Source organism: Haliotis asinina, chromosome 7, assembly GCF_037392515.1.
Source record: "Haliotis asinina isolate JCU_RB_2024 chromosome 7, JCU_Hal_asi_v2, whole genome shotgun sequence".
Lineage (NCBI taxonomy): Eukaryota > Metazoa > Mollusca > Gastropoda > Lepetellida > Haliotidae > Haliotis > Haliotis asinina.
This window is the reverse complement of record NC_090286.1, coordinates 41595351-41615226: the sequence shown is the minus strand read 5'-3', so window position 1 is coordinate 41615226 and position 19876 is coordinate 41595351. Positions and strand designations below refer to the sequence as shown.

General features: G+C 40.3%; 1 protein-coding gene across 1 annotated transcript; it reads left to right on the top strand.

Moving 5' to 3' along the window:
* The first annotated feature begins 1174 nt into the window (after positions 1–1174).
* Positions 1175–17183, top strand: LOC137291366 (trypsin-like). Its single transcript, XM_067822683.1, has 6 exons — positions 1175–1335; positions 7766–7943; positions 14024–14157; positions 14536–14691; positions 15777–15946; positions 16574–17183. The coding sequence occupies exons 1-6, from the start codon at positions 1269–1271 to the stop codon at positions 16772–16774; spliced, it is 906 nt and encodes a 301-aa protein (XP_067678784.1). The 5' UTR covers positions 1175–1268; the 3' UTR covers positions 16775–17183.
* The last annotated feature ends 2693 nt before the right edge of the window (positions 17184–19876 follow it).

Genomic DNA, 19876 nt, shown 5'->3' with positions numbered 1-19876 from the left:
ACGCTCAACGAGATTTCCTCCCAGCATGCGTTAAGTCTCCGTTATATACAAGGCGTGTTTACATTTTGAATGAGGATTGGATAAAATTGAAAAAATATATCTATTTGTTGAATGTATTTGACATATGTATCAGTCTTTACATTGTATTTGTCGCAAAAAGGATATTTTGATGATCGGACATTGTATGCGCAAAGCTACCAAAATAGTATTTCACTGTGACATAGATGCCACAAAGGCGTGTTTTCTTTTCAGTCGATTGTATGTTGGGCTGGTGTAGCTGTAGGAAATATAGTTCCTTGAATAAGACGTTTTCCTTTTAAAATTTGAAGGTCATGTCAGTGTGAATATATATAGTAGTTTATTAATCTAAGTTTATTTATGTAAATGCCGATTCACGATTAGGCACACTTGACGAAAAGAAAGCGAACAATTATTCCGACTGTCTAAACATTAGAAAACATGTATTGCCATAAACATCGGTAATAATGCATGATGAGTTATGCATGAACATTTCATGCCTGTGAAAGTTACAAAGACATTTAGTGTTGCCGATACTTTACTGGCGTTTTCCTTCATGTTCTACGCGTACCTAAGAGTTAGTGAGTGAGTTTAGTTTTACTCCTCACTTAGCAATATTCCATCTATATGGCGGCGGTCTGTAAATAATCAAGTGTCGACCAGACATTCCAGTGATCAACAACATGATCTGCACAATTGAGAAACGATGACGTGTGTCAACCAAGTCAGCGAGCCTGATCACCCGATCCCGTTAGTCGTCTCTTACGACAAACATAGTTGCCGTTTATGGCAAGCATGGCTTGCTGAGGGCCTATTCTACCCCGGACCTTGACGGTTACGTGTACCTGAGTAATCACCGGCACCATTCCATCTGCCAGTAATGTTTCTGTCTTTATTTATCTCAAATGATTTGTTTGTCATGCTGATTGGACATTTTTCCAATGATGTGCACCGATGAAATAACCAGGCAAGATCATTATCATATTATCAGTCACTATCATTATTCTAAATGGACCATTAGGCTTTTTGTGTGTGACATAGAGTCAAAAGTTATACTGTCGAATCAGAACAATAATTGGCCAGTAATTCCATACCATAATTATTGCTTAACAAGCTATTTATGAAATTATATAGAAATAGTTACTATTCCGTCTTTGTGAATGCTTATCTTCATTGACTATCCACGTTGTGGTGAAATCTACATGTCTACTAGTATGATTGTCTCTGTATTTTGAATTACAGATTTCAAAATGGAATATCGAAATTTGGTGTTAACAGCTGTTGTCGTTCTCGCTGCAGTTACTTCATGCACTGCAGGTAAGTGTAAACATCCATCTTTCTATTGAATATTAAAGAACAGACTAACGACTTTGTAAATCATAAATCCTAGGTGGACATTAACGATTTTAAATTAGGTACAGGGCTGATGAGGCAAATACGCTTTCCGTTGAAAGTGATAACTGATAATTGTAATCAGTATTGCATATGGATTCGGAAACATCACGGTTCCATTTTTTCTGATGATTACAAAGTGTCATTCCGGGATAACTGAATGAAGGTACCTACACTTTCAACATATTTCTATAAACCTATCACAACATGTAGAATATAGAAATGTACCTTGTGATGGGTGTTGTAACTACCATTATATATCATGAATCTCAGAAATATAAGTATGTATAATAAGCACTATGAACATAACTACCTCTACCAAAACCGAAGGTTTTATTGCAAATGGTATGTACTCGGTGGCATAATAAATGCAATACCGATTTTTCTGATTACAAGGAAGAGAGTCCTCGACACTAAATTGACACAACCACACAAGTTTCTTAACATGGCAACGTGACGGTCAATGTTTTGAGTTCGAATCCAAACTCAGAAAGGTACTGTCCTTGCATAAGCAAAAAATCACCGAATGTGCTCGTCTATGCGTAGCAGAATGCAAGCTCTAACCAGGGCCCACTTGCACAAAGCGATTGTAACTCAAATTCTCCAACATGCCAAAGACAGTCGTAGCGCTAAGATCGTTTTGAGCACATTGGCCCAGAACTCAACGCGGACCCACATAACACTGAAAACCCGTGGCCCCGTGCTTGTTGGCAGTGGTATGGCGCCATAAAGACCATTTCAGATTGTTTGTTCACGAAAGATAACTCTATCGTGTTAAATATCATGCGCTGTGTTCAATATCGAGTTTCAAACTGGCATTGCGTTTTTAATGAAAAGTGTATCTTAAAGTACATGTACACAGAGGTAAATAATCACAATGTTTAGTAAATGGGGAATATGAAAAATGTGATGGATGTATTTGAATGAATCTTGGTGGTCATGTTAGTTATTACACACCGGCTATCTGCGTACGGGTTGGTTAAAGTACACTAAAATACAAGTAGACAGTACTCTTAAAAATGCAGCAGTGAAAGATTGCTGTGAAAGGACCTTATAGTTTCCAAATTATGAAAAACAACACATTAAAGAATTCCTGCCTGGTTTTAAATGGTTCCTGCCTGGTTTTAAATGGTTCCAAAAGGTGCACCCTTGTGCTGGAGGTGGTGTCATGGCATTGGGTGGGCTTTGTGGGCAGCGGGGAACACGATCGCCAATTGTCATCCTTCATGAAAATTATTTGAGACCAGTTGTGTTAACAATTGTGCCTCAAGTGCCAAGGAGTTTGGCTCGTAAAAGACTACCTCAACAACGTGAACATCAGCGTATTGCCCTGGCCAGAACATCTCTGGGATCATCTTGACAGACAGCTGAAACAACTGCAATACGACATGAGCTTGAACAAGTTCTCTTAGATCTGTGGCATGGAGTTCCTGCTGGCGTCACCCATTAGGAGATTTTGTTTTGGCATGTGTCGAATCAAGAGGTCATCACACACGCTACCGAAGGCTGTGGCAGTTCCATAATGTGTTTTGAAACACATCTTGTGAATGATCTTTGACTGGGTAACATTCAATTTTGTGCTTGTTTCCTTGACCAGACTGCTATCGACTCGACATCAGTGATTCTGTTTCCTGCTTGGTAAATGCTTAAATTTTGTATAATAAACAATATTTCTATCAGATGTGTCTTGATGTCTTCTTTAGGTTAATACATTAAATTTATATTGACAGCAGATATGACTTTACGTCATGTGTCATTTCATTACCCAGACACGAGTGTCAGTGTGTCAATACTGATATGCCTGATTTGACACTTGTGCATGACAGTATGACAGTCATATTAGCCTTATCTGGGTACTATTATTACAGCAGTGTGTCATGGTAGTATTAATATACATTAACTGAATGAACAGTTTCCATTAATACACACTAATGCTTGCAATATTGGTGTCGGAGGAAGGAAAGACAATATTTGATTAATTTAGGAAAGACACTGTATTATATCACCAATTTAAAATTAGAGGCATACCGTATGGTTCTTTTTGATATACTACATGACTATGTTGTGATGCGTTTATGAAAATATTTTTGTCTCCAAATGGTGTCGCAAGCAATTATGGAAAGTCGTGTTCAGTTCAGACACTTATAGCTAACAGGAAAAATGGAACCATGCTTTTTAAGAATCCATTTACAATGGTGGTTACAATTAGCACATTGGTTCCAACAATTAACATGTAATTCCCACGCAATTACACATGCCCCGGCACTAATTATCCGATGAAACATGGAGCATAGAAGCTATACACACTCGCGTTTAATAACATAATACACAGTTGTATATTATCAATGCAAACAAAATGTACGTTTAAAATAGAAATATTTGTCTGTTTGTTTGCAAAATGTTATATAACATGAAAGTGATTTATCCAGAAGTCGGAGATAGGTAAAACTATTTAGTTGTAATAAGTACGAATTAAAATACTCATTCAAAGATTAAATCTACTGTCCATATCTGCTTTCTGACATTTCTGCATGTTTTCTTCTTCAGTTATCGTGTCACACATTACCACTATTGCCTAGACTACAATCAATACATACCAATGAAGATCCGGGTTAGAATCGGTCTTCACCAACTCATGCTTCTTGTAAAGGATCCCGACTGACGGGTTGCAGTGGTCGCTGACTTCAGTTCTGAAGATCCATGTTCATGCGATTGATCACTGCATTGTTTGGTCCAGATTCGATTATTTACAGTCCGCCGGCATATAGTTGGAATATTACTGACTGCGGCGTTAAAGAAGCAACCAACAATCATCCGGGCAGGAAACACCGTATGAATCATACATTATAATATCACGTTATTTATGCTAGGTGGAAGGTGTTTACTGTGAACCGATTAAGACAATTCTTCTACTGGGTTAAACCAAAACACAACGTTAAAACCTTTAACATAGATTGTTATAATTCCTTTTATGAATCCTCTTCCATATAAAGACATGTTAGCTTAAAGGTCACATTCAACGCAAAACACAATTTTGTTAGATTCGGACACCTCTCGGTATAAATCATCAAATCGAAGTTCCAACGAATCATTAATTTTCCCCCAGCGCAGGGGAAAAAAGTGGTTTTACTGGCTGTGGTGCGCTGCGCCCATAAAGCATGCGCATTGATTAGGCTCGCTCGGCTTGAACCGGGAAGGCAACGCTTACAAACACAGCAAGTAATGCGTGCAAGGATCAACGCTACGGTCGAAGTTGGAGAACAGAGATGTTTCTTGTGATTACAAGCATCCTGGGTCTGCAGTAATAAATATACACTGGTCCCATTCATGCAGATTTGCAAACAAAGTTTGCAAGAAAGTGTAGCATTAAAAAAAACTGAATGTTTAATTCATGTCTAGGGAATGTTGATAATGACAAACTGTCTTTGTCGCTGACAAAAGTCAACGTCTGTTTTATTGACACATATGCGTCTGCCTGCATGTCTGCTAAAGACAATATGCAAATACATAACTTCACATTGACCACTCGCAATTTGAACTTGAACACTTATCAGGCTATACACCACAAACAAAATACATTGAGTTATGGCTCGTTCACCTGCGTTCTGTCTCTGTCACATTACGTAATTACACAGACAGGCAGGTGTGATACTTGTACACATGACATGTCTTTATGTCTGTGGGTCGCAAACAAACTGGATCCCTTTTTCTCGGATGACTGGATCGGACGGAAACCGGTGTAAACTCAAATTGTCAGTTTTGAGTTCTGCTTTATTCTTGGACAAACGACAGTTTCCAGACATGCAGTAGTTCACCATCACGGGATTTGTTGATTGGATCGAACACAAATGCATGTATTTACAAAACTCAACATCTCTGTATACATCATTTATGGATAACAATTTCATTTGTTGTTTATGATGCGACGTTTCGGTATGGATTCTAATATCGTTATCACTCTTGCTTGACAACGGTATATGAATCCATACCGAAACGCCCCATCATAAACAATAAGAGTTGTTATCGACAAAAACACCAGATTTACTTTCTTATTACACTCCACACTTCCAAACTGCCAAGCAAACACATCAGGACAAAGTGCCCGTTGAGGGTCGGGGTTAAACGTATTGGCCTTCAGTTGTCGTAAGAGGCGACAAAAGGGATCGGGTGCTCAGACTTTGTCGACACACGTCATCTGTTCCCAATTGTGTAGATCGATGCTCATGATCTTGATCACTGGATTGTCCGGTCCAGACTCGATTATCTACAGACGGCCGCCGTAGCTGAAATATTGCTGAGTGCGGCGTAAAACTAAACTCACTCACTCCCATATATGCTGAAGTAGCCCTATCTGATCAGTAGTAGCCCTAAATATCAACCAAAACAATAAAAATTTAAATATCATAATTTCCTCTTTAAGAGGACAAATTCTACTCCATTACCTGATGAAGAGATTATGGGACTGAATCCTACGAGGGAACTATCCCACGAAATGCCCGACCACCCGTGATCACAGTTATGTTAATTTGCGAAGGAAACTACGTGAGAATACCGGGGTTAAAGCGTCATAGAAAACTCACTCAAGGCGTGTTGTATAATGAGAACAATGCACATGTACACAAGTCTGCATTCGCCTTTCTGTAATGACTGACTGGAATTACGCCTCTCTTGGCAATATCTCCAGGGGAAACTAGCCTTGTGGTTAATGTGGTTAAAGCGTTTGCTCGTCACGACGAAGACCCCAGACCCATTCCCCGCATGAGTACAATCATTATGTATGAAGCAATGTATGAACAATGCTAAGAAGTGGTGTAAAAATAAACTCACTCATTCACACAGAGTGAGTCTCCATAATGATACTTTATGTGAGAAGGAATGAAAATTCATTACACGAAAAGGCAAGCGAACGCTAAAACATTATTTCATTCAGTTACGCCAAAGGATACATACATAGAGCGAATGTCACGGTGCGATGCGATTTCTCTATATATTGCTGGAAAACTGCTATAAGAAGCGTCAAACCATATTCACACATGACGTCATTTCCAGACCGTCGTCAGGTAGTTAGAACAGCAGCACCTTAAAAACTGAACAAATGTGTGGGCGACAGCGCAATAACGTCCTCTCCGCGGTGCCATAATTCACTGACACTTGGCGAATAGCAGTGAGTTAACGAGATATCCCGCTGAGTGTATTTAGCGTAGCGCAGTCATGTTCGTAGGTCATCATAGCGTCATAGTGTCAAAATAAAGGACTGATTTCTTTCATGGTGATCTTATTATGGAAACCGTAAGAGAATTTTTACTGAAGAAAAGTGAAGATTTCGTTTCTTACATACATAGAATATACAAAGACAGCAAGGAAATTGAACTGTAAACAATACATAGAAACCCATTGGAAATAAATTATCATATAAAATATAGGGATACGTCACTGTTAAAGATCGTTGATGTTTCTCTGATCAAATATAAAACAATGATGCTAACCATGACAGATTCCAGCCACGCAGTAGTTCGATCACCATCTCTACTGAGATGATTTTTGATTGGATCGAGCGCAAATTCAGAGACCAGGGAAGTAAGCCCAAGTACAAAATATTACACTTTTGAATCCCGATTGTACGCTTATGATTTTTTTTTTTTTTTTTTTAAGCGGAAATGTATATTATATGTCATGAATAAGTGATAGATGTGTTTTAATTATGTTTGATTTTTTGGTTTCATGTGACTTTTAAGAAAAGCAAGATTCATGGATGTCAACTTCTTTATTGTGATTAGTGCGACGTTTCCGAGTGTATGCTTGCTCCTTCATCACCACAAGACTTAGTAAGTATACACTCCTAAATATCGTAGGAACAAACATACGCTCTGAAACGTCATGTTACGAAGGAACAATATTATTAATCATACGCTCCGAAACGTCGTGTGATGAAGGAACAATCATACGCTCCGAAACGTCGTGTGATGAAGGAACAATCATACGCTCCGAAACGTCGTGTGATGAAGGAACAATCATACGCTCCGAAACGTCGTGTGATGAAGGAACAATCATACGCTCCGAAACGTCGTGTGATGAAGGAACAATCATACGCTCCGAAACGTCGTGTGATGAAGGAACAATCATACGCTCCGAAACGTCGTGTGATGAAGGAACAAAAAATACGCTCCGAAACGTCGTGTGATGAAGGAACAAAAAATACGCACAGGAACGTCGTGTTATTCACAATAAAGAAGTTGTCATCCATAAATCTTGCTTTTCTCTCGCATTCCACTTCTAAATGCCCTTCAAGGAGTTAACCAATGCTGTAGATAAGCGAATCACGCCATGATTCCGGATGTTTTAACGTTATTTTCAGTCTCATTACAGCGACGTGTGGTTGGCGGAGAGTTGACGTCCAAGGGAGACTACCCATTCCTCATTTCCCTGTGGTACATGAAGGAGAATCCTTTCACAAACAACACGAACATGCACCACGTCTGCGGAGGAGCTCTGATAGACCCCAGCTGGGTGCTGACTGCGGCTCATTGCTTCGAGTATGTATGCCTTCATGGACACATACATGTATAGTACAATGTTCAATACAATGAATGCATAAGAGCACATAATATCACAGAAATAATTTTCATTTTGTTAAAACCGTGTTAACAGTCCATTGTACCATTGCGATTTAATCATGAAAATGCATTTTGCATTACTATCATAATATAAACTAGAGTCCAAAAGAAACGATACCAACTTTTTTTTCAGGTTAGTTTATTACTAAGTGATTTTTGGGGTACAAATACGTGTCAATCCGTATTGCATATCCCAAACAACGCGTATTTGATGGAAAATACCGGGAACACTTTACCACTTCCGGGGAAAACGTAAATTTCGTGAAAGTGACGTTTCTCGCTCTAGCATGTTCTGCACGTGCATAAAACTGTATAACACGGATGGGTCTACCCGTTGATATCAAAGCAACAAAGAGAACACAAGACATGCCACGTGTGACAGCCATAGAGAGAGAGAGAGAGAGAGAGAGAGTGAGAGAGAGAGAGTGAGAGAGAGAGAGAGAGAGAGAGAGAGAGAGAGAGAGAGAGAGACGTTAGAATGATCCAAGAAGGAGCGACACACGTCGACGTCGCCACAAGGTTGGGCTGTGCACGCATCACCATCACCAGATTGATGCAGCGGCTACGACAGACAGGTCACACGTCAGACAGGCCCAAGAGTGGAAGACCACGAGTAACCACACTCGGTGAAGATCGTTACATCCGGTTAATTCACCTGAGGAATCGCACCGCAACAGCGACGTCCACGGCGGCTACAGCACGGGGTCACCGGATCAGTCGACAGACTGTCTACAGGAGACTACGGCAGTAGTATGGTATCAGGCCCCTGGTATCAGGCTCCGTCATCCCTACTGCGGACCGCTCCTTACGCCTCGACATCAGCACGACAGATTGCTGTGGGCCAGGCGAGTCCGACGCTGGCAACGTCGTGACTGGGCACGTGTTCTGTTCTCGGATGGAAACAGATTACTCATCTTCAGAAACGATGGACGGCAGCTTGTTTACCGAAGAGTTGGTGAACGTTGGCGCCTAACTGTGTTCATCAAGTCCGGCCGTTTTGAGGTGGAGGGTTAATGGTTTGGGGTGGCATTAACCATCCTAGCTCTATGTCCTGTTTAATAACATCTTGAAGTATGACTACATTCCAGAGATATATAATTTTGGACATATCATACGAATACATAAAGGGAAAGGGAAAAGTAAATGTGACCCCTCCAATTACCGCGGGATAACCCTCACGTCAACTGTAGGTAAACTATTTGAACGTGTCATTTTGTCTAGAATTGAAAGATGGGCTTCACTTAAGCTAAGTAACTATCCACATCGCCTCCAGTTTGGGTTTCAGAAAAATCTTGGAGCTGATACAGTCGCACTGACCTTGAAAGAAACCATATCTTACTTTAGAGAAAGAAAATCTCCAGTCTTTTGTGTATTTCTCAATAATGAAAAGGTCTTTGACCGTGTTTGGCTGGATGGATTGTTTCTTAAACTGTATAACCTTGGGATAAGAGGTAAAATCTGGAGACTACTTCGAATGTCGTACTTGTCCATGCAATCATGTGTTTCCTATGCTGGTCTCCTGTCTGATGTCTATAGAATTAGGCAGGGTGTAGGGCAGGGGAGAGTGATTTCAGCTTGGCTATTCAGCCTATACATCAACGATCTAATACAGAGTTTAGATAACTCAGGGCTAGGTCTCCAGCTTCCATGGGGACACTGTCCAGGTATTCTTCTTGCTGACGATACTACTTTAACCTCCAGTAATCCACGTAATTCCAAGATTCTTCTTGAAGTTGTATATGATTATGGTGCGAAGTGGAAGTTGAAGTATAACGTCAGCAAAAGCGCCTTGCTTGTATTCAATACACACAGATCTCTTTCACCAGATAGTCTGCACCTTGGTTCTGCGGCCATCCCTCTCATGCAGTCTGTTACGTATGCTGGAGTTCAGCTGTCTTCATGTAATGAATCATGTGATAGAACAATGTCATCTTGTGAAAAAGCCCGTAAACTAGTTAATATGTATCATGACCTTGGCTTGTGGTATGGTCCACTCAATCCTGTTTGTGCTGGTCGTATTTGGAACAATGTCATTTTACCATGTGCTTTATACGGCTGCACTGTCTGGAGCAGCTTAACATCAAAAGAATTGGACATGTTGGAGTCAACGCAAAGATATTTCTCTAGAAAGGTACAAGGCCTCCCCAAACGCACTGCTTCTCCTGTGGTTATAGATACCCTGGGTCAATTACCAATTCAAGGGTTTATAGAAAAATCTTGTTTGCTTATGTTTGGTAGAATCTGCCGTCTAAACAATGCCTATGTTGTTAAGCAATTATTTCTCCACCGTCTATTTGAATCCAGATGTATGACCATCATTGGTAAATCCCCGTCACCTATCCTGTGCATGGTTAATCTCGTGAACACATACGGTTTGTCTGACGTAATTAATACGTATATCACAACAGGTCGTATATGCTCCAAAGCAAAATGGAATGATATTGTTAAATCCAGAATCTGTGACGTTTATGAGAGTTTGTTGTGTCATCAGATAGCAGTGAGAGAGGATCTCTCCAGATATTTCCTTATCCGAGAACCGTTTAATCCAAGTAGACTGTGGGAACTAGCCCTGATTAATAAGCCTAAATTTTACAAAATATCTCATATTATTCACATTGGCTGTAAAAAAGATTGAATCCAGAGAGTGTATATGGGGAATAGTAGCCTCTGATATTGCTAAACATGTTATTACGTCCTGCACACATCTTAATGATTTGAGAAATGAAATGTTTGAAAGGATATGTGATGTTATACCAATGTCTGATTTTGTTGATTTCTGGGAAAATGATGATGATGTAATTATTGCTGACTTGCTTTGTGGATCTTGTACAACACTTGGCAAGTTAGATGTGACCGAGTGGGAAAATCTAATGTTATTAGTGGCTGACTTTATGTCTATCTGCTACTCTAAAATATCTGCACAATTAACTGTTTATTGATTCATTGTATATTTAACTAGGCAAGATCTTGTAATATGTAATAATCTTCATATACTTGGAGGAAATAAAGATAATCTAATCTTATGGGACCACCTCGATCGGCAAATCCGACGTCGCCGTGTGCCTCCAGTAAACGTTCAGGACTTCGAACGATATTTTTCTAGAGGAAAGGCAACGCATTACTCCCAACGTCATCAGTCCGCAGGCGTGTTCTGGCGTGTATTGAGGCTGACGGTGGACATACCCGCTACTGACTTGACTTTGAGACGTTTCAGTTGACATTTCATATTGTTTCTCTGATTAGTGCTCTTAGGAAATGTTCATTTTTGGACCCCACCCATCTTTAAAGTCTTGTCAACTTCAGTGTTCAAATGTGACTGAAATAAATTCTTTTACAAATATTGAGAAATGATTTATCAAAAGAACGACACCAATCTTAACCGTGTCTACTGTTCTGTTTTCATTTTATGTCGTTGCAAACAAGTGGTATCGTTTCTTTTGGACACTAGTTTAGTATTAAAATGCTAATGGTCTAGCGTCACAAACACATGTAAAGGTTGGTCAATTATATACCTAAAACGCGGGTATGTAGCTGGGTAAACGAGAACAGACGACAAGCCTTCATAAAGACTGTCCGCTGAAAGCTGGGTATTGTACAGTTTTGACTGTCTTGCATCTGTGCTTGTTTGACGCCATATTAAGCAGTTTTACAGGTATAGGAAGTGATCTATCAGCAGCCCAGTCTGGACAATACAATCCACATGACTGATGACGCCACAGAGTTTTCGGGTAGTAATGTACATATGTTATCCATATGGAAAAGAGGACATAGGGTAGTATTTTTCCTGACAGTCCCAAGGGAGGTTACACCTTTTCAATCATCTTTGAATTTCAATCACGCGTTAGTCTAGCGTAATACACCCGTTTAATAATAAATTCTTAAAGATGAAACCGTATCACGTGAAGGAATACGGGGATTTCCTCATGAAAAAAAACTGGTGTTTTCATTTTTGCGGTTTTGTTTTAATCGAAAACGGATATGGGTAATATATACACCTGGAAATTAATCAAGCAACACCCCAATTTTTTCTATTGGAGCAACTTTGAAGTGTTCTGACAATCAAAATATGCCGGGTTGATATAGTTTGACACTTTTTTATTCAACAGACGATCTCTGACAAACAACTTAAAGGGAAAAAGTATCAAGACTTTGCTTTATTGCAACGAAATCCAAATTCTTAAAACTGTCTTAAATTCATGAAAAAATGGACACAATTTACTATTCATCCACAGACGTTGTTGTCAGGTGTATTAACACAAATGTCACATGGAAAGAAAGAACAGTCATCTGAGAGTCTGCACACCGACTTTCATCAATATCTAGTGTGTCCTCCCTGCGCACGCACCACCGATTCCAGACGCCTCCTCATTCCTTGGATGAGTCTCCGGATCTGATTCTGGGGGATCCTGTTCCACTCCTCATGCAGGGCAGCCGTCAATTCGTTGAGATTATGGACTGGTGGGTCTCTCTGCCTCACACGACGGCCAATAAAGTCCCACAAATGTTCAATGGGGTTGAGGTCAGGGCTCATGGCAGGCCATGGAATTCTGTCAATTGCATTTTGCCGCAAAAAATCATTTACAGCATGCGCCCTGTGAGGTCTAGCATTGTCGTCCATAAATATGGGTCTCGTTGCCAGAGGATGGTTCTCAAAATGAGGTACCACAGCCCTGTCAAGAACCTCCTGTTGGTAACGAACACCGTTAAGGTTGCCACGGATGGTAATGATATCCAACTTGCAGTTCATGGAAATGCACCCCCATACCATAACGGAACCTCCCCCAAAGGCCACAGTCTCCTGGATGTTCCGTGGAGCCATTGCTGTGTTCCTCTGCCTCCAGACCCGAGTACGACCGTCCACCATGTGCAGCAAGAACCGGCTCTCATCTGAGAAATGGACCTTCCTCCAAGAGGCAATGTTCCAGTGCAAACGGTCATTACACCAGGCCAGTCGGGCTGCCTTATGGTCTGGAGACAGTCTGGGTCGCTTGATTGGCCTCCTTGCCCGGTATCCTGCAGCTTTCAGACGATTCCGAACAGTCCTGTTCGAGATGGGTCTCCCTGGAAGCCACTCCTGTCTCAACCGAGAGCTCGAGTCGAAGGACCTGCGCCGTACAAGTCTCAGTAAAGCTCTGTCCTCCCGGACTGTGGTCTTCCTGGGTCTTCCTGGTCTAGGCAGGTCTTTAACTTCATTAGTGGCCCGGTATTTTTTCAAAAGTTTTGAAATTATGGAATGATGTCGTCCGATTTGAGTCCCGATTTGTCTTAGAGACATACCAGCATTCCTCATGCCGATTATTTGCCAACGAGTGGCCTCTGATAATTTCCTACGTGCCATGACATTGAAATGAATGAAAAACCGAATGCAATCGACAACCTGCGCTTGTAAACACCCCAGGGAAAAAGTGCATTTTTCGAAAGTTGAGGTTAAAGCAATGCACGTGCGCTGTGCAAGCTTCACGCGCGTCATATCAACCCATGAAAAGCTCATGCTGTATGTCAATACATCAAAATTGAATAATCAATCATCAAAATTACTTCGTTAAACTTTGTTAAGTTTTTATGTGTCTTTGAATTTGGTGTTGCTTAATTAATTTCCATATGTATATAAAAGCAATAACCCTCTCGTGAGGGGGAATGGCAGATTATCTTTCCCTCGTTATGTTAATTATGTTATTCTCTCGCCAAGACTCGCGAATTATGTAATTAATATAACTCGGGAAAGATAATCTGCCACTCCCCGTCACCCGTTAGTCATTTCTAAGTGGTACACAGTCTGCAGTGTGACGCAGTAATGTGTTTTGTCTCTCTACTCAGTGCTCGGGTAAAACGGGGGCCATGATGTAAAGGCGTTGTGGAAACTAGTCTGTTGTGTAACGCAAAACTGGTTTTGTCTCTCTACATGGTGCTCGGGTGATACGGGGTCATGAGGTGAATTTAAGTAGTTATGGAAAATAGTCTGTTGTGTTACGTACAACTGGTTTTGTCTCCCTAAATAGTGCTCGGGTGTTGCCGGGTATTGACGTGAAGGAGTCGTGGAAGGTAGTTGCCGGGAAATTCAACCAGGTGGCTGATGAAGACTCGGACCAGTTCCGCACCATCACAGAGGTCCATAAGTACAAGGGCTGGAACAGTGGGTATCAGTGAAATGAATATCATTGAATTCAAATGATTATATATGGCTCATGATCACTACTGTATGTTTAAACATTGATTGTCAGTAAAATAGGCTTCTTGTGGATACGGATTTTCTGATCAAACATGCGCGCGCACACTTGCACGCATATACACACAAGCACATATATGTATTATATATGGATATAATTGTATGTGTCTATTAAATAAAATAGCAATAATGGTATATATACTAATAGTAGTAAGAAGTATGCTTGTCACAAATAGCAGCTAACGGAATCTGAATGTCGATACAGTGCCGCGTTAAAAACAAGCATACACAACTAACTAAGAAGCAAGCCAAACCAAATACTAGCGGTTAAAAAATAACTTGCAGTTAAAAAGCTCCTCGGAGACGCTGCCTTGTTGAAGCTGAACGAACCAGTGGACTTATCTAGGGAAGATGTATCCGTTATCAAGCCAGATACCGACCCATCGTGCGCCGTGGCAGGAGCTGATTGTTATGTCGTGGGGTGGGGACAGGTAACCGAGGGTGAGTATATTAATGGGATGACGTTGTTCACGGTGTCCATATCATTAATCAGAGAGGGACGTCCACTACGTGGCTTATCTGTGAGCGACATGTGAACGGTTTGAGAATTCCTTTTTCCATCTTTCAGCAGTGTCATAGGATGGGTTATCATCGCCATTAATAGATTTCATCACATCGTGAATTTGTCATGCAGTGCAGCCCTATAAGTGCAAGAAACTTAACTACACTGCGTGCCTCAATCTTCTCCATACTTGGGGGTAGTGGTGTGTAGGGGCAGATAGCACAAGACTGGATAGAGTGAAGTAGATAGTTCTTGGTCCATTAACTAGACCAGGATCACTGATGTTACAGTCAAAATTTTATACTGATTGCTCAGCAACTTCTTGGTGATAACTGGAACTTTTAAATAGCCCTTCGTACGTTATGAGCATGTAATAGTGACATAGGGAGAGGATGGGGTTGACCCGATGTGTACCAATGAAGCGCTTGGATTGGGACTGGGTTAACGCCGAGGCCAATGTTATAAGTCTATGTATCGCTGAAACACTATCGATTTGTCATACAATATCGGTCATCCACCTGAATACATTCAAACACCGTTGTGACATATTTTGATATGTCGCACGAACGTTTGTCCTGAGTATTTATGATGAAGTTCTTATGAGTTAGGTGAAAAATCGGATAACATAAAGTATTTACTATGTACCTTGAACTTCGGCTTGACGGTGATTCACTATATAGATCTGTGTGACTTAGGTGTTGTTTATCAAGAAATGAAGTGCGATAACATGGGATGTATTACACAAACCTGGGTGAAAAATGAAACCCACATTCACCTGTAGGTTATCAGGACTCACCCTACAGGTGTACTTCGTAAACCCTCGCAACACATTCGGTAGAGTCTTAAACTAAAATGGAATAGCCGAGTCGTTAAAGCGTTCACACGTTACGCTGAAAAGCTGGGGCCGACTCCAGACACGGTACCATGTTTAATGCCCGTATCTGCTGTTCCCGGACATGATATTCCTGGAATATTGCCAAAGCGACGGAAAACTAAACTCACCCACTCTGTTTCTGTTTCTCAGAACCCTATGGCTACGGGATGTATATCCCAGTGGTGGCAGAGATGCCAGTTGTGGACACAGAAACGTGCAAGGAGGCGATGAAGCCAGAGAACGTGGAAAACCGCACCATCGCCATCGACGACAGCCTGGTATGTGCCGGACACGTGGAGGGAGAGGTGGATGCTTGTTCGGTGAGGATATATGCACAGCCAGGCGCATGTTGACATCCATCAATGGGTCATTTCATAATATTATTAGTGTCCATCCTTATAACCGAAACTGGCTGTTCTCTGGAGCTGACGTTTAATAGTAGCAAAGTGATTGCATCTGTGTCTGGCTAAGAGAAAACTTTTCGTCTTGTTCTGTACGTATCAATTGCGACGAGGCAGTACTGTTTTCTTTTACGTATGCTTCTTTCGTACACACAAGGCTTGGTGTGGACACATCCAGTAGGAATGTTCTTGTTGTACCATAGCCTCAGAGAAACCTTCTTGTTTCCTCGACAGGACATGAACCTGTGTTAAAACTATATGTTGTTTACCTTTTTTACTGACTTCACCGCCTGAGTTCATTTGATTACATCGTAGGCTTGGTCAGTCACCAGTGAGTCTTTGTGACGAGCGAGTGTCTCTGACAGTGACCGTGTTTCCTTGAAACAGATACAGCTCACCCAAAATACAGGGAAAAGCTGGTGATTTTGAAAGTGCTGATGGAAATGTTGCTTTCCATTGCTTCTAGGTAAAGTTTCGAACCTACTTTTCTGAATAAAAAACGATTATCAGCTTGCATGTAAAACAAGCACGTGTTGATTACTTCAGGGCGACTCCGGAGGGCCCCTGGTGTGTGTTTGCGATGTCGCCGAGGTCGTCAGTGGTATCGTCTCTCACGGTCATGGCTGTGCCAGAGAAAACCTTTATGGAATCTACACTAGGGTGTCTCTTCTGAAGGACTGGATTGACGACGTCATTGGTGGTAGAGACCAGGCTGGCCAGCCCCACACGGATAAGATTCAGGTGTAAAATGGAACACAGTACATTGACAAGTTAATCAGCTATATCACGGAATCTACTAGTATCAACCGTTACTTTAATCTTGATGTATTCTAAAACTATCACATGCTGTAAAAAAGCTAAGAGGTCAAGCGTAAAAAGAGAGCTTAGAGTTTCAATTGTTTTCAGAAAATAGATCTGTTTTCTTATAAAACGTGTACTATCGTCTGTTGTTGAATCAGTTTTCTTTGCAGAGTGCATATTGTTTGGTTTTTAGATTTTTCTGAAAATACCAAAATGAGTTTTCTGCCTTATAGAAATGAGTCTGGAAAATTCCTTTAGATCGGATTATTTTAACTATTAACATCTGGAATGGAGAGACATATTTCCGCATGATATCGCTCATATCCGTTTCAAGTAAAAATAAAATATGAACCGGTTTTTTTATTTGCACATGAATTATGCAGGTGTTTTTATGAGATAGCTGACAGAAATTCATCAGTATCTACATTGGGATAGACATGCTGCAATTAAATACCTCATAATAATAATATATATACATACCAATGAAAATGAAAACATTTGTACCAAAGTGACAATATGTTGTATTATTGTACTGTACAGCAAGTCATTTGGAGGCATTGTTCCGGAGCAGATACCGTTAGCGCGTCAGCGCTGTGTTTACTGAAAGTGGACATATGTTTCCACATTAACCGTCAGTACATTTATTACACAAATACAAAGGGTACATCTGCGTTGTTCTCATAACTCCAGTCGGTATGGCTGCATAAAGAAACTTAAATTTTAGTTTTTTCCAAAAGTGATGAGGGCAGAAGGGCTTTTAAAAAAATTGATAGAAAAAGGTAACGAGGGAGGAACACATTTTATCTTTTTTCTCTCAGAAATACAGATTGGCAAGTATAGCACGTGTTAATGAGTTGTAGATTCAGTCACCCTCGTTCTTACGGACACTCCTTATAGCGGACAAATGGATGATCGGGACGCGGACAAATTTTTTTTCTAATGGCAATAAAAAGTGTTACGTGCACAAATAAAAGTGAGGCGCCGATGCCCGTCTAAACATTTCGCTTTTTTATTTAGCCTAATAAATATCGATCAAGGTTGTAGGGCTTAAGCATCTATGATTGCCAATGCTTGGGTGTGCTTCATCGAGGGCTCGTAAAATATATTTATATGGAATATTTTGGATACGAAAATATACACATCTAAAAACCTCTCAGTAGTAACTTTACGTGACAAAGTAATTTCTAAGTACTGACTCAGCTTAAAGGACATTCGAATGTGGACCATTTTCTGTTTGTAATACGTAATAAATTTCAGCATGACAACCCGATCTCGCCAGTCGCCTATACGACAGACACGTGTTGCAGGACCAATGCTAACACGGGTCTTCATTGATCGCGTAATGAGTAAATATGGAAATGGGCTTCACACATTTTACCCATGTGGAGAATCGAACAGGGTCTTAGGAGTAACGAGCGAACGATTTAACCATTAGGCTACGCTACTGTCTCGCTTACATGCAACAAGGCACAGCTTCTGAAGGGCAATACGTGATATCGATATGAGTCTACATGCTGTCTGGAAACAGCAAGGAAACAATCATTCACTACTTAACAGTTTATTATTACACACCATGGATATGGTGCATTAAGTGAAGGTAGGTATCTATTCAAACATTGAATTTCTTGTAATAAAACTTTCGAAACATGTCATGTTTAATTCAATAATTATCATGAATTTATCATGAATTTACACTTATTTAATTATCATGAATTTACCATGAATTTACACTTAATTTCAGATATGGCTGAAATAGTGCCGCAGTGAATATAAACTTTAACTCAGTCACTCAATCACTCGTTCATTACCCATGTGTGCTGAAGAAATATTTCTTAGTCTGCATCCGTTTTGATGTGATACAAGATACCAAGGTGGCACTTTAATGATATAATAGCTATATCTTCACTCTGTCGGTTACTTTTTCTGCCAAATCTTGTTCCCATCGTATTGTTTCAGTTCCACGCTGCAAATAGTTAGTGTTACAAGTTCATTTAAATATCGCCGGCAATTGATGCTGATTGTGAAACATAGTACTTGATAATTAATTCAACTAGCAGTCCTGTTTGCAAGGTATTAAAAGCTAGATTTGTACTTTGAAAGTGGAAGCGTATGACGCTTGCTCACCATTTTCAATTTGTTTACAGAAAGTCGCTCTTTGATAGGTCGATATTTTAGATGGGCCAATCAGTGAAGGGAGACAAACCACGATTGGTATTCTGTGTCTGTTGCACATCTCAATTGCCTTCAGAATTATTCTAGACTTTTTAAATCATGATTATTTAGAGACGAAGAGGCTTTAAGTTCGACTGACTTGATGTGATAGGCAACATGATTATGATGCTTTGGGTAGATACGCATTGTTACTTTGACAGAACGTAAACATAATTATTTGGTGTTTCTTCATACGCTAGCATTTATTTTTCTTGCGTACTTAAACTTTTCTGTAGCGTATTTTACGCAGATACGCAGCTTATTTGGAGCTCTGCTATGTAAGTAATCAAATGTAATAAGAGACAACGGGTTAAAACAAGCAGAGGAAAAAAACTCTCACTCCGGTTCACACATTCCAAGTTTTAAACAAACCAGGGAGCCTATATAGAGTATCCCTGAACAAACTAAAATGGCGCTGTACATCAGTGAAACAGGGTCCATTTAGGTAGGATAGCGAAGTACATTTTTCACTAAGTATGCATATATTTACAGACAAACACTTAAAGGTCACATTATACTCTAATAGGGTACAAATGCAAAATCACTTGCTGACATCGTTATAAATGAAACCCCGTCATTAAAACTGCTCATTTCGATCTTTAATTACCTTAAATCGACCTTTTTGTCAACAGTGCACAATTCTCAGTCGCATACGAAATTTCAACCAATCAGATCGGCGCGTCTCCGCGACGTAATAGTAGGTATAGAAATGAGGGTCTGTGCAGAATTCATCTACATTTCAAGGGTTAAATTATTTCGTTTACAGCTTTGTACAAACCTGAAATCGCGAAAGCTGTTGAGAAAAATGAAAGCTCTATGTTCTCACAATCTACTATC